General features: G+C 49.0%; 2 protein-coding genes across 3 annotated transcripts in view; one reads left to right on the forward strand and one right to left on the reverse strand.

Annotated features, from left to right (window-relative positions):
* The window catches only part of HP1BP3 (heterochromatin protein 1 binding protein 3), a 22,149-nt gene extending 14,226 nt beyond the window's left edge, over nucleotides 1-7,923 (forward strand). The window contains exons 10-12 of the mRNA XM_068118107.2: nucleotides 457-568; nucleotides 663-749; nucleotides 6,201-7,923. Of these exons, the coding sequence (XP_067974208.1) occupies nucleotides 457-568; nucleotides 663-749; nucleotides 6,201-6,417 (416 nt within the window). The 3' untranslated portion in view covers nucleotides 6,418-7,923. The remainder of the gene's footprint in view (nucleotides 1-456; nucleotides 569-662; nucleotides 750-6,200) is intronic.
* Nucleotides 7,180-14,395, reverse strand: part of MRPS16 (mitochondrial ribosomal protein S16) — a 27,480-nt gene continuing 20,264 nt past the window's right edge. Inside the window, exons 1-5 of one of the 2 annotated variants that reach the window (XM_068118128.2) lie at nucleotides 10,832-10,913; nucleotides 10,675-10,721; nucleotides 9,768-9,853; nucleotides 8,356-8,530; nucleotides 7,180-7,738 (exon numbers count right to left, since the gene is read on the reverse strand). In XM_068118128.2, the coding sequence (XP_067974229.1) occupies nucleotides 7,665-7,738; nucleotides 8,356-8,530; nucleotides 9,768-9,853; nucleotides 10,675-10,687 (348 nt within the window). In that variant the 5' untranslated portion in view covers nucleotides 10,688-10,721; nucleotides 10,832-10,913 and the 3' untranslated portion in view covers nucleotides 7,180-7,664. Of the gene's footprint in view, nucleotides 7,739-8,355; nucleotides 8,531-9,767; nucleotides 9,854-10,674; nucleotides 10,722-10,831; nucleotides 10,914-14,395 lie in introns of those variants that run through there. The other variant, XM_068118129.2, reaches the window with a different exon arrangement.

Here is a 14,395-nt window from a genome sequence, read left to right on the forward strand (position 1 = left end):
TCGCGCATTATTATTAAGGGTTCCTGCTGTCGTAGAATCATAAAAATGGTAAAGTTTGGAAGCTAATAATCGATTTACTTGCAACAAAAAAGTCCATTTTATCATAAGGGTGCTTGTTTTAAAAGCCCGCCTTTCCGAAATGGAAGAAGAAGAAGCAGGACCTGGAGCTTTAAGTCGTGGTTCCTATAGAATGACAGCAGAAACTCTTTGGAATAAAGTGTGACGGACACGGAAGTAGCACACGAGTTTACCGGATGGGCATATTCGACTACTGTAAGTCATTATTAAGAGCCCTGATCATACAGGGCTCAGTATTATGGGCTCGTTTAGCTTGCATGGTCAAGGAAGTATATGCATGGACGTTTTGCCGCATTCGCACATTCCTCGGATAAGATAGTGGATGGTGTCGAAAGGCTTATGGGTCGGCTTATGTGGAACTGTCCCTTTTGCATGTAGGTTACATGCTCAAGCGAAGCCTTAACAAGTTGCTGGGACAGGGATGGGTGACTCGGATCTCCGGAAAGGGTTTCAGTGGATCGTTCCAATTGGCATACCCTTATTACCCGAGGTACGTATCGAGTTTTAAATTGTGCGCCACGCCATCTTCAGACGGTGCTGCAACGCATGTGATCACATTGTCAACTTTTCCTTCACAAACACAGCCCAGATGTGCTGTCTCCGGAGGACGGCAGGGAGCAAGTCATTGAATCCGATGGACAAACCGAACAGCAAACTCGAGAGAAGCACCAGTAAGCCTGCCTCAACACGTGTCTGTTGCTCCTCGTACAACAACGTTTCTGTTTGTGTTATGATGTTCTGGTACGTAGAAATGCCTCGAGCCCTCGGTGTCTGTACGACCGGCAAGTGAAAACGCAGGATGATGTCTGTACTTGAGCTAAAGGCCATCGTTAAATCGTATATCGTAGTGGCCATAAAGAATTGCCTGAATACAAGGACGCGAGACGTTTGAAACGTGCATTCACTTATTTGTATTCAGCTCCTGGCTGCTGATTCGCGCCATTTCTGGGGTGTGCCACCGTGCTGCTGACGCGCTGTCAATGATTATACTCTCACTGGGCGGCCGTGGAATCGAACCCACACCAATGCAATGCAACAGAGCTTTACACACTTTACACACCCACCTGAAAACCTGGAATTGCCTCACAGCTTTGCTTTCCATTGGAACAAATATATTCTGGTTTGAAACTTCACCCTTCTTTATTTGAGGAAAGTGTACAATGGCCAATCTGAAAAACAATCCAAAGCTTGAAAATGGTGGGCATGCCGGCTAATGCAGGGCAATGATGAGCAGGGCGTTGGTGGGTATACCGGCTAATGGTGGCCATGTCGGCTGACATTGGGCATGCCGGATAACACAGGGCGATGGTGGGCATGCCGGATAACGCTGGTCGACGGTGGGTATGCTGGCTAATGGTGGCCATGTCGGCTGACATTGGGCATTCCAGCTAACGCAGGGCGACGGTATGCATGCCGGCTAACGCAGGGCGATGGTGGGCATGCCGGCTAACGCAGGGCGACGGTGGGTATGCTGGCTAATGGTGGCCATGTCGGCTGACATTGGGCATGCCGGCTAACGCAGGGCGATGGTGGGCATGCCGGCTAACGCAGGGCGACGGTGGGCATGCCGGCTAATGGTGGCCATGTCGGCTGACATTGGGCATTCCAGCTAACGCAGGGCGACGGTATGCATGCCGGCTAACGCAGGGCGACGGTATGCATGCCGGCTAACGCAGGGCGACGGTACGCATGCCGGCTAACGCAGGGCGACGGTAGGCATGCCGGCTAACGCAGGGCGATGGTCGGCTTGCCGGCTGACGCAGGCCGATGGTAGGCATGCCGGCTAACACAGGGCGATGGTAGGCATGCCGGCTAACGCAGGGCGATGGTGGGCATGCCGGCCAACGCAGGGCGATGGTACGCATGCCGGCTAATGCAGGGCGATGGGAGGCTTGCCGGCTAACGCAGGGCGATGGTCGGCTTGCCGGCTAACGCAGGGCGATGGTACGCATGCCGGCTAACGCAGGGCGATGGTACGCATGCCGGCTAACGCAGGGTGATGGTACGCATGCCGGCTAACGAAGGGCGATGGTGGGCATGCCGGCTAACGCAGGGCAATGGTGGGCATGCCTGCTCGCGCAGGGCAAAGATGAGCAGGTTGTGGTGGGTATGTTGGCTGACATTGGGCATTCCGGTTAACTCTGAGCAGTGGTGGGCATGTTGCCTAACGCTAGCAGTGGTGGGCATGTTGGCTAATGCTGGGCAGTGGTGGGCATGTTGGCTAATGCTGGGCAGTGGTGGACATGTGTTACGGAGTCCTCTACAATCTCCTGGTCTCGGTAACCTCCGAACCCCGAGAGGAGCCCCGGCAGTAAGAATATGTTACCCTGTGTTGAAAATCAATCGTGAAACCACACCAATGATTATATATGAACAAAATTGTATTAGAAATCACACACAGGAATAACGGTATAACAGATGGCCATTGAGTGCACTCTATATATATCTTATATAAAGTCAGGTAACTCACTGCGCTGCCAGCGAGTAAAAGGACACTCCTCAATGTCTCTATAACTTTCCCCAAGGCGAATGTGATTCACTCCAGCGGTCGATAGAACGAAATCCGGTTGAAGCCCGAATCTCGTTCTCCAGTCGATAGCGCGTACAGTTGGCCTTGGAGATCGCCCCGCCAAACTGTACAAGGGCGCCCTCCAGAGGCGCACCTTCACCGCTCACTCAGCAACCCGCAACGTAATTGGAGACGAAGCGGTCGCGCACACACATCCCTGACAGACGGTAGGATGTTGGTGTGAAGATGACTCGAGGCAAAACCTTCGTTGGTATCCGAAGCGCGGGGTTCAAAATGGCCGACAGCTCCTGCTTGAGACGAGGCGAGGATTCGTCGGAATCACAGCGCCCAAATCTGACCGCAGATTTCTCCCCCTCCAGCGATACTTCCTATTGCCGGATGCCCTTTCAAGGAACTCAAAATTCCCTCGCGACTGTCGGTAGACCCTGCTCGTTACGGAGCGCTGACGTCATGCGTCTTCTCCGACTTTGCTCGCGCCACTTCTTCCTCTTCCTTTCTTCCGGTTCGGTTTCCCGTATCATTTAAAGTTAGCCTTTTTAACTTTAGATAACCGTTCCTGAATAATAAACCTTTTGAAGATAATAATAGTACATAAGATCAGAACTACGTCAAGTGGGTGAAAACCCCAATAACAGAAGTTATGAATCCGTAACACATGTTGGCTAACACTGGACAGTGGTGGGCATGTTGGCTAACACTGGGCAGTGGTGGACATGTTGGCTAATGCTGGGCAGTGGTGGGCAAGTTGGCTAACGCTGGGCAATGGTGGGCATGTTGGCTAACGCTGGGCAGTGGTGGGCATGTTGGCTAACGCTGCACAGTGGTGGGCATGTTGGCTAATGCTGGGCAGTGGTGGGCATGCTGGCTAACACTGGGCAGTGGTGGACATGTTGGTTAATGCTGCGCAGTGGTGGGCATGTTGGCTAACGCTGGGCAGTGGTGGACATGTTGGCTAATGCTGCGCAGTGGTGGGCATGTTGGCTAATGCTGCGCAGTGGTGGGCATGTTCGCCAACACTGGGCAGTGGTGGACATGTTGGCTAACGTTGCGCAGTGGTGGGCATGTTGGCTAACACTGGGCAGTGGTGGACATGTTGGCTAACGCTGGGCAGTGGTGGGCAAGTTGGCTAATGCTGGGCAATGGTGGGCATGTTGGCTAACACTGCGCAGTGGTCGGCATGTTGGCTAACACTGGGCAGTGGTGGACATGTTGGCTCATGCTGCACAGTGGTGGGAAAGTTGGCTCACGCTGGGCAGTGGTGGGCATGTTGGCTAATGCTGGGCAGTGGTGTACATGTTGGCTAATGCTGGGCAGTGGTGGGCATGTTGGCTAACGCTGCGCAGTGGTGGGCATGTTGGCTAACGCTGCGCAGTGGTGGGCATGTTGGCTAACGCTGGGCAGTAGTGGACATGTTGGCTAACACTGGGCAGTGGTGGGCATGTTGGCTAACGCTGGGCAGTGGTGTACATGTTGGCTAATGCTGGGCAGTGGTGGGCAAGTTGGCTAATGCTGCACAGTGGTGGGCATGTTGGCTAACACTGGGCAGTGGTGGACATGTTGGCTAAGACTGGGCAGTGGTGGGCATGTTGGCCAATGCTGGGCATTGGTGGGAAAGTTGGCTAATGCTGGGCAGTGGTGGGCAAGTTGGCTAACGCTGGGCAGTGGTGGGCAAGTTGGCTAACGCTGGGCAGTGGTGGGCATGTTGGCTAATGCTGGGCAGTGGTGGGAAAGTTGGCTAATGCTGGGCAGTGGTGGGCAAGTTGGATAACGATGGGCAGTGGTGGACATGTTGGCTAATGCTGGGCAGTGGTGGGAAAGTTGGCTAATGCTGGGCAGTGGTGGGCAAGTTGGCTAACGCTGGGCAGTGGTGGGCAAGTTGGCTAACGCTGGGCAGTGGTGGGCAAGTTGGCTAATGCTGGGCAGTGGTGGGCATGTTGGCTAATGTTGGGCAGTGGTGGGCATGTTGGCTCATACTGCGCAGTGGTGGGCAAGTTGGCTAACGCTGGGCAGTGGTGGGCATGTTGGCTAACGCTGGGCTTTGGTGGGCATGTTGGCTAACGCTGGGCAGTGGTGGGCATATGCAGGCTAATGTGAGTGAGATTGTGATGGTGAGTGGGGTTAGCAGATGCTGAGACCAAATGCCAGGTTTGGATCGGCCATGGGTACAAAAGTGTCCTCCAGTAGAAAGCTAGTGCTTTGGATGTCGCCGTCTAACTGTTGTCCTCCAAATGAAATCTTTAGTTTGGCTTGACTGGTCACAGCTTACCTATTCGAGTCTTTTTATTACCCTCGCCAAAGGAGAGGGTATTGCATTTGAGTCCGTTTGTCTGTGTCTGTTTGTTTGTCCGCACAGAATAAATATGATTTTCTCTGCAACCGTTGGTCCGATTCACAGGAAATTTTCACCATAGGTGCATCTCCACCTGTATAATTTTTTAATGATAATTATGACGTCAGCTCACGTGGTATGGGCGCCATCTTGGAAACACCGAAAAACTTTGCACCTCTATCTCCGAAAGCGCTGAAGAGAAAAAAATTGAGACCTGGCTCATTGTAAAGAACTCTCCATGTAGAATAACATATGTTAATAATGATGTCATAGGTGCCTCCATTATGACGTCATAATTCGACAAGTACAAAACTTCATCCGATCAAGATGACATTTCTTGAGCGTCATCTTGGGATAAATTGGTGAAAAAAAAGGAAAGAATATGACGTCATCTGTCACGTGGTTAGGCCACCATCTTGGAAAAACCAAAATAATTTGCACCTCCATCTCCATAAGTGCTGCAAAGAAAAAATTGAGACATGGCTCATTGTAAAGAACTCTCCATGGGGAATAACATATGTAAATGATGATGTCATAGGTGCCTCCATTATGCCGTCATAATTCGACAAGTACAAAACTTCATCCGATCAAGATGAAATTTCTTGAGCATCATCTAGGGATAAAATGGTGGAGAGTTAAAAAAAACAAGCGTTACGCCTCAGTCCCCCGTCGGTGAAGTGATGTGAGTTGACAAAGTGGAAGACGCAAGGTGGCCATCTTGAATTTTGACGTGGCGACCCAATTTTCAATAGCGTTCTTCCTTATGGGTCGATACACCCACACACCAGATTAGAATTTGGTACTTCGCTTATTTTTCAATATATTCCGCTCACAAGGTTCAGACATACATGGCGGCGGCCATCTTGGATTTTGACGTACGTTGCACCCACACACCAAATTAGAATTCGTTCCTTCGCTCACGCACGCACGCACGCACGCACGGACGGACGGAGGGGAAAACCATAGTCCCCCTTTCGCTCCGCGGTGCGACGGGGGATAAAAATGACATCGGTCATGTGGTTCGGCCGCCATATTTGTTTTAACACAAAATCCTTAAAAACCACTGAAAACACGTCCTGGTGAGGATCTGCAATCTTTGATTGCATTGCTGCCGTTTAAAAAGGAAACGCATGATTAGGAAATTTGGATCTTATGATCCACTGTTTTCAAAGATTATTTTGAAGTGTGGCAGACTTGCATGTGAGAAGTGTAATAGAGGGGGGCTTCATTGCTTTTACTTTCATTCTATATCCCCTATCGCAGATCGACGGGCAAAACGTCCCGCCAGATTGCCATGGTCAAGAACAAGGATGCGACCTCTGAGCGGGTCCTCTCAAAGAGGAGCAGCAAGGTGCGCAAGGCCAAGACCGTTGCTCATAAGAGCAAGAGTAAGAGCAAGAGCGTCGGCGCCAAAGCCGCCGTGGCCGCACGCTTGAAGCCAGGAGTGCGGCCGGGCATGCGGCGACGCGGCCGTAAGTAATTGTGAGGCAGGGCTTTGGGAGGTGGTGAGAGATTGGCAACTTTTTCATTAAAACCTGTTGCCCTTCCTTTATGGAGTTTACCAGCATAGCACAGTGTGGATCAAATCCCTGAACCCCATACCGATTACGTCAGCCTTTCATTTATTTGATCGGCTCTATGAGCGAAGTGCTTAAATTGCTCTCTGCTTCCTTTATCATTACGTAAAAACGTGAAATTGTAGTTCTGTAAAAAGGGCATAAAATAATTTGATGTGCGCGTTAAACAATAACTGACCGGAGCAAATTTTAACCTCGCTTACACAAGTCGTGTCACGTGGTTTTGTTTACCCAATTCCAGCCCGTCTGCTATCGAGCACAACGTGCATGCGTTTTGTTCCGTCGGACAATTTCACAAGGATGTCGGGGCTCGTGGAAGAACCAAACTGAATGCAAATGCAAGTCCGTTTGGGAAGACGGTGGAATGCTTGAGGGTTTACCGTACATCCGCTTGAGGGGGGTGCCGGATCAATGTGCACACGTATGCTCGAGGGATTGGCCAAGTTATGAATTTACGTGTTTGTTTGACGGATTGGCCAAGTTATGAATTTACGTGTTTGTTTGAGGGATTGGCCAAGTGATAAAAAAAAAAAAATTAACATCAATTTTGATTTGACGAGAAAGAGAGGGAAAGAGAAAATAAAATGGGCTTGTGATCCAGTTGTGCTGTGCTGCGTTTTCTCCAGAAATGTGGAGCAATGAAATAACACACGGACTCGTTCCGGTTCCGTTTCCAAATTTATTTTCATCTCGAGCGAGATTCCCGCCATCTACACCACTTTAACCCTCTCGGCTTGTAGAGACTTAGTCCGCTGCGAAGGTACCGAGCCTCCACATGTACGTGACCTCGCTACTTGCTCCCATTACACCTGCTCTTTCCTTTAATCATGTTCTTCCACAATTGTTGCTCGTTGGGAGGCGAAGGCTCGTGGATGTAGCAACGGATGCAGCCGCAAGCCGCGAGATACACCGTACGATGATATTGCCTGGGGGCCGGTGACAAAAATTGCTGCAAATGTGAAATTGAAGATAAACCGCACCAGCTCTTCGGCAACCCGTGACAATTTGATTGTCGGGATCTGTTGCTGGGTCGGTGTAAAAGCGTCGTGGAATCAATGTAGACGAGTTCGGCCAGTTTCATCGGCGGAAGCGCTTCCGAGAGCACCACCGCGTCGCTCCTCGGCCATTATCGTGCAGTCCTTCCCCGTGCTTACGCGCTTTCCCTGCGTTTCCTTTCGGCTGCGGTGATGCTCATTGGATGCAAGGGCAAGATGCCTCCCAGTCCTGTTAAACAAAGATGGAGGGAAAGGTTTTTTTTTTTTTTTAGTGCTTTGGTACCAGCTGCAAATCTTTAGAAAAGTTGGATTTTTTTTTGTTGATGTGTAATTGTTACTTGAACACGAATATTTTCCCAGTGTTTAATCCCATGTTCACAAAGGCATGTATTTGGATTAAAGTTCCTGTAGTAACACGGTGTGGCTTGCTGATGTTTGCTCCTGAGTATTTGCTTTGGAGCTATCTACATATTACGTATGTAAAAGATGGGGTGGGGGGGCCGGAAATATTCCGGGGTATTTTAACCCAGGGAGACTTGGGACGGATCCCAGAATGTTCCCAATTTATGAGACGGCACCATTGTGCCCCAAACTGAAGGTCGATATCCAGGTGGATTTGTGTGAAGGAAAGCAAATTGTATAAATGTCACGGTGCAACACCTTTTGCTTGACAATGAAAACACTGGTCCTTTTGGTCGTTCATTTGAGATTTGCAATTTATTTCCGTCATTTGAGCACCGGGCATGATTGATGACGCAGAGCTAACCTTTAACTCGAAAGGTGTTTTCTAAACCGCAGGACACAAAACCACATTCTTCACTCAACGATCCACCCTTGTGTACATACCGAGGATCTTCGCCACAGGCAAGGTCATGTCGGCCCCGCTCCCGAGCCAGCGCTTGATTCCGTTGACGTTCACTGCGACGAGTCTCTCGCCTTCGGTGTTGGGCATCGGGTCGTACGATCCCAGGTTCTCGATGTACGGACCGTCGCGGGCTCGACGTCTGTTCGCCACCACCAACTGAAAATGCACAGAGAGGATGCTCAGGAAGACTTCACGGGAACCATTGAACGAATGATCAAAACCCAGTGCTGGTGACAAACACCAAATGACACTCCATCCATTTTCTGGAATTCTCGTACTTCCTGCTCTGGGTCCACCCACCATTAAATCAATCTGTCTGATTGGCAGTTTCATTTCCTTCGTAGGCCCAATGTCCCATCTGCCTGCACCGGTTTACGGATGTTAAAGAATCCCACAAGAGGAGGCGAGTTATCTTCGGCACTCTGAACAAATCAATGATTCATTCTGTCATCCCAGAGTCATTAGTCAGGTTCACTATGTTAACAAATATAATTTTGTTCAAATTTTTTTGGAGATTAGCAAACCTGTACATTTTTGGAATATTCAGAGCATGAGGAATCCGAAAATTAATGTTTACATTTGCGGAGACACCTTTGGGAAGATGACACTCAGGACAGTGATGAAGATAGTCAGGTTCACTATGTTAACAAATATAATTTCGTTCAAATTTTTTTGGAGATTAGCAAACCTGTACATTTTTGGAATCAGAGCATGGAGAATCTGAAAATTAATGTTGGCATTTGCACAGACACCTGCATGGTCGCCATTTTGGATTTTCAAAATGGCCGCCATAAAATACATATTTTGCGCTATCTCGGCTTCTAGTCAACCTAGAGACTTAATTAAATATGCGAATACTATGTTTTCTGGGTCAAGGAATCCAATAAAGGCCTCAAAATAGTGCTCAGGATTATAGAAAAGCAACAAACAAAGGTAATTGAAAACCATTGTCTTTATATTTGTGATATAACTGTATTACATAATACATGATATTGCAAGTCCTTTGAAGTTATAGGTTTGGGTTTATAAAGCAAGAAAGCAGCCTTGTTAGTATCAGATTGAACTATAAGTCCTATACACAGGATCTACTAGGTCTACACCGTTCAGGAATATGCTTTTACAGATCTTCATCACTGTCCTGAGTGTCATCTTCCCAAAGGTGTCTATGCAAATGCCAACATTAATTTTTGGATTCCTCATGCTCTGAATATTCCAAAAATGTATAGTTTTGCTAATCTCCAAAAATTTTGAACGAAAAAACATCGTGAACCTGATTACATGCAGAGTGGCAGCTCGGTCTGTCTTATCTAACATGGAGTGTCAGCATCGGACCCCACGGCTTAATGGGCATGGGACAAGATGTACGGATGGATGGAGATCGAAAGCCCCTCACCTTGTAAAACGGTCTGTTAGTGCAACCACCCAAAGCGAATTTCAAAGTTATTCGTCGTTGAACAGCTTCTCTGAACAAAACCGAACCTGGAAACACAAACATGCCGCGAGATAAACAATCATTTTAACACCATTACTTACGATCTTCGAATTATATTTGTGGCGGAAGAGGCGTTCCTCCATTCCATCACCAACTTCATCAGTGTGTCCATCATTCACTATTCATCTCACTTGGTCTAATCTGAGCTTTGGTACTAGAATGTCATCATATGGTGGGCACGACCCACGGCTGGCACGGTAAAAGGGGTTCGACCTTTTGACCCACAAATGAGTCCAGTTTATTCCTTCGTTCCAGTGGCGTCTGTCCAATGATTCCTGGGTGTTGCCAATCGTGACGAGGGGACCTTTTGGTTCCAGAATGTCTGGCATGTGATGTCCTTGTAATGTATACGATGTATAGGTACACTGTACAGGTGAACTCCCACATGACACACCATATTACACACTTAATGGTTAAACGAGACTTGCACAACGCGAACAAGTTTTTCAGGTTAAACGTTGAAACATCTCGACCTTTCTCCTGTTTTGGCTGTTTTAAAAGTTCTTCAATGTGTAACTATGGTTACTCCACAAATGTGAGATTTATCAACGTCTGCGGTAACACCCAAATCCATGTGCCCGTTGGGGTTTAGCAAACAAACCCCCAAACACACGAGCTTAAGACGTCAAAATTAGGGGCGTCACGTCACAATCATAAGCCATGTATTTATATATTAGGTACGCAAATTATGGAGGATATTTGACCCCACCCCCTCACCTCCTTACCAATGCTGCTCTCTTTACTCAAATTTGCATACTTAATAAATGGATCCCCGCTAAGTGAGCTATAACTAAGTGTGATCACGTACACAGATGCACCATCTTGCGCCGTTTGTCCTTGTTTTCCGGGTTCAATCTGAAGAGAAAGAGAGACACCAACACGGTTTGTTTTTTTAATTTGATGAAAGGGAATGAGAAATTATTTTATATCACAGCATTTGTTCTCATCAGACACGTTTCACTCACTGAACAGATCCCACACTACACGCCAGAATCGAGGAAACAACCGCACGTCGCTACGTACGTCACTTCCGCTTTACTATGATGTTACAGGCACCACCCAATTCGTCGCCAAAAGTATTTGCGGACGCATCACACGAAAGATCATTTCCACACTTTTTTTTATTGTATGCCGTACCACTTAAAAATAATAATTTTTTTTTTTAAAGCAAAGAATGCCCCTGACGTTTCAATTGCGTACTACACCGCCATGGACATCATGTGTTGTTTAAAAAAAAAGGCAACAAGATTGCGTACAAATCGGAGTAGTTGATCCATATACAACAGAACAAATTTAGAAACATGTCCGTGCAAGAAAATCAGACAACAGTGACGTGTTCGAAATCGAGAACATAAATAATACCACGAGGAAATCGGCGGTGATTGAATACACGAACAAGTATTCACAGCTCGAGGTGTTGCAGTTGCAGTTGCAGTTGGTGTTGCAGTTGCATCGTAGTCGTTAAGCTGATGTAATACATATTGTTGTGAGAATGCGTCGGGTTTTAGGGGGTAATGCCCTGTCCTTACCAAAAGACCAGAGAATACGTGCTTCTGAACTTTGCGTCCGGTATGATCCACAAGTGAAGTCCATAACCAGACTAAAGCATTTGGCACCATCACAAGTCACAACCAATGACGACATCGACATCCTTAAGTGGAGCAAAATTGAACGTAATCGGGGCAGTCACCCCAGCAGTGTCTCCAGAGACTTAGGCCGGTCCCATGATGTGCATGGAGAGTTGGCGGTGCTGAATGTAAGAAGCATTTATAAGGAAAAGCTGATAAACAACTTTTACTGAACTGTTTTTGGTGCTGAAAATGAATCTTTCGCTTACCAGGTTCAATTTTGACTTTTTAGGTCAGAAAAGTAGGTCAATAGGTCAAAGGTCATCAAAATTTTACTTTCACTCAAAAATGATTTATTCATAATTACCTCCGCACCAAAGGTGGATGGAGGTTATGTTTTCACCCCTGTCTGTTTGTCCGTTTGTTTGTGAACAAAATATCTCAAAAGGTGGTGGACGGATTCGGACGAAATTTGGCAGAGATGTGGCGTATGTGACAAGGACGAAATTATTAGATTTTGGTGAAGATCCGGATTCGGACAAAACTTGTTGGACAGGTTGTGTGTGTGACAAGGAAAAATCGATTCGATTTTGGCGAAGATCCGGATTCGGATCCGACTACTAGAATTTTAAAGTGATTCTTCACCATTGGGAGATGGGGCCAAAAACAATACATTGCGGGATATCTCAAAAGTTGCGGACGGATTTGCACGAAACTTTGTGGACCGGTTGGATGTGTGACAAGGACAAATCGATTCGATTTTGGTGAAGATCTGAAGATGGATTCGGATATGAGAATTATTTAATTTCACAAGTGATTCTTCACCATTGGGAGATGGGGCCAAAAACGATACATTGCGGGATATCTCAAACGTTGTGGACGGATTTGGACGAAACTTGGTGGACCGGTTGGATGTGTGACAAGGACAAATCGATTCGATTTTGGTGAAGATCTGAATATGGATTCGGATATGAGAATTATTTAATTTCACAAGTGATTCTTCACCATTGGGAGATGGGGCCAAAAACGATACATTGCGGGATATCTCAAAAGTTGCGGACGGATTTGGACGAAACTTGGTGGACCGGTTGGATGTGTCACAAGGACAAATCGATTCGATTTTGGTGAAGATCTGAATATGGATTCGGATATGAGAATTATTTAATTTCATAAGTGATTCTTCACCATTGGCAGATGGGGCCAAAAACGATACATTGCGGGATATCTCAAAAGTTGTCGACGGATTTGGACGAAACTTGGTGGACCGGTTGGATGTGTGACAAGGACAAATCGATTCGATTTTGGTGAAGATCTGAATATGGATTCGGATATGAGAATTATTTAATTGCATAAGTGATGCTTCACCATTGGGAGATAGGGCTGTTGTAAAAACCAGAGTTACAACATTGTCTCAGATCGTGAGTTTAATTCTGAATCGATCTCGAGCAATACCTGTAAAGAAAACCAGCAAACATCATATCAATATTCAGCATTCATAGGAATCAGTAATGGGTTTGCAAACCAGCACAAGCAAGCCTTGAACAAAGTATTACACTGTAGCGGTTGCCGCTGGATGCACACAATCGCCTTGCACCGGCCAGAACACGGCCAGACGCGCCTCTCCCGGGCATGCCCGGACTCACTGTTCCCGGGCACGCCCGAACCTCCCGGGCACGCCCGGTCTCGTCTTTCCCGGGCATGCCCGCTCTCGCCTTTCCAGGGCTCGCCCAGAGCGTCCGGGCATGCCCGCTATCGCCTTTCCAGGGCTCGCCCAGAGCGCCCGGGCACGCCCAGCCTCGACTTGCCAGGCCGCAGCCAAACACGCCCGGGCAGGTCCAGACTCGCCTTTCCAAGGCTCGCCCTTGACACCCGGGCATGCCCGGTATAGCTTTTGCCGGGCAAACTTCCCGACATAAATGTGTATATATATTGCTGCCCGATAAACGGGCTTGTCAGAATACCTGAGCTGTTTTGTTTCAATAAAGCAACTCGGACGAATTCCGTCTTTGGTCGTGTCAATTCTTTCGACTCGCGTTGGAGCGCAGTTCCTTCATTGGTGACCTACCGACATGGATACAGCAGTGACGCTTAAACTGCCTACCTTCTGGGAGGCTCACACGGCTGTTTGGTTCGCTCAGGCGGACTCTCATTTCGCCCTGCGAGGCATCACCGCGGACGACACCCGCTTCCACCATGTTGTGGCGGCGCTCGGTTCCGCCACCGCGGCCCGCGCCTTGAGCCTCCTCGAGCACCCGCTGGCTGCTGACAAATACGACGCGCTGAAGACACTCCTCCTCGACGCTTTTGCCCTCTCACCGGCAGCACGCGCACGGCGCCTGCTCGCTCTGCCCGAGCTCGGCGACACGCGCCCGTCAGAGCGCATGGACTATATGCTCTCGTTGCTCGGTGAGCACTCTCCGGATTTTCTGTTCCGCGAGCTGTTCCTTCGCCAGCTGCCTCACCCGGTACGCCTCGCCCGGGCTGGCACGTTGATCACGGATTCCCGCGCCCTCGCCAGGGAAGCCAATAAGATCTCCTCGGCGGGCCAGCACATCGGCGCGGTTACCTGGAGCCCGCCGCCGTCCGAGGCGACGCCCACGACGCCCGAGCGCCCTGCGCGGTTGGAGGCCGAACTGCCGGTGCAACTGGCGGCCGCCACGCCGCACCGCCCGCTTCCGACACGACGGCCGGGGCCTCCACCTGACCGGGCGTGGTGTTATTACCACGCCAGGTTCGGACACAAGGCTCGGACGTGCCGGCCCCCGTGCACTTTCGGCAAGTCGGGAAACGGCCGGGCCGGCGTTCATTCCCAGCCATGAGCGCCGGCCACTCGGGCAACTTGCTGTTTATTCGGGACAAAACGTCTGGGCGGCGTTTCCTGTGTGACACCGGCGCCCAACTGAGCGTCATACCCGCCTCCGAGCAGGACAGGCGGGACGCCGTTTGCGGCCCCTCTTTGGT

Source organism: Myxine glutinosa, unplaced genomic scaffold, assembly GCF_964187855.1.
Source record: "Myxine glutinosa unplaced genomic scaffold, kmMyxGlut1.1 SCAFFOLD_593, whole genome shotgun sequence".
In the NCBI taxonomy this organism is placed as follows: Eukaryota; Metazoa; Chordata; class Myxini; order Myxiniformes; family Myxinidae; genus Myxine; species Myxine glutinosa.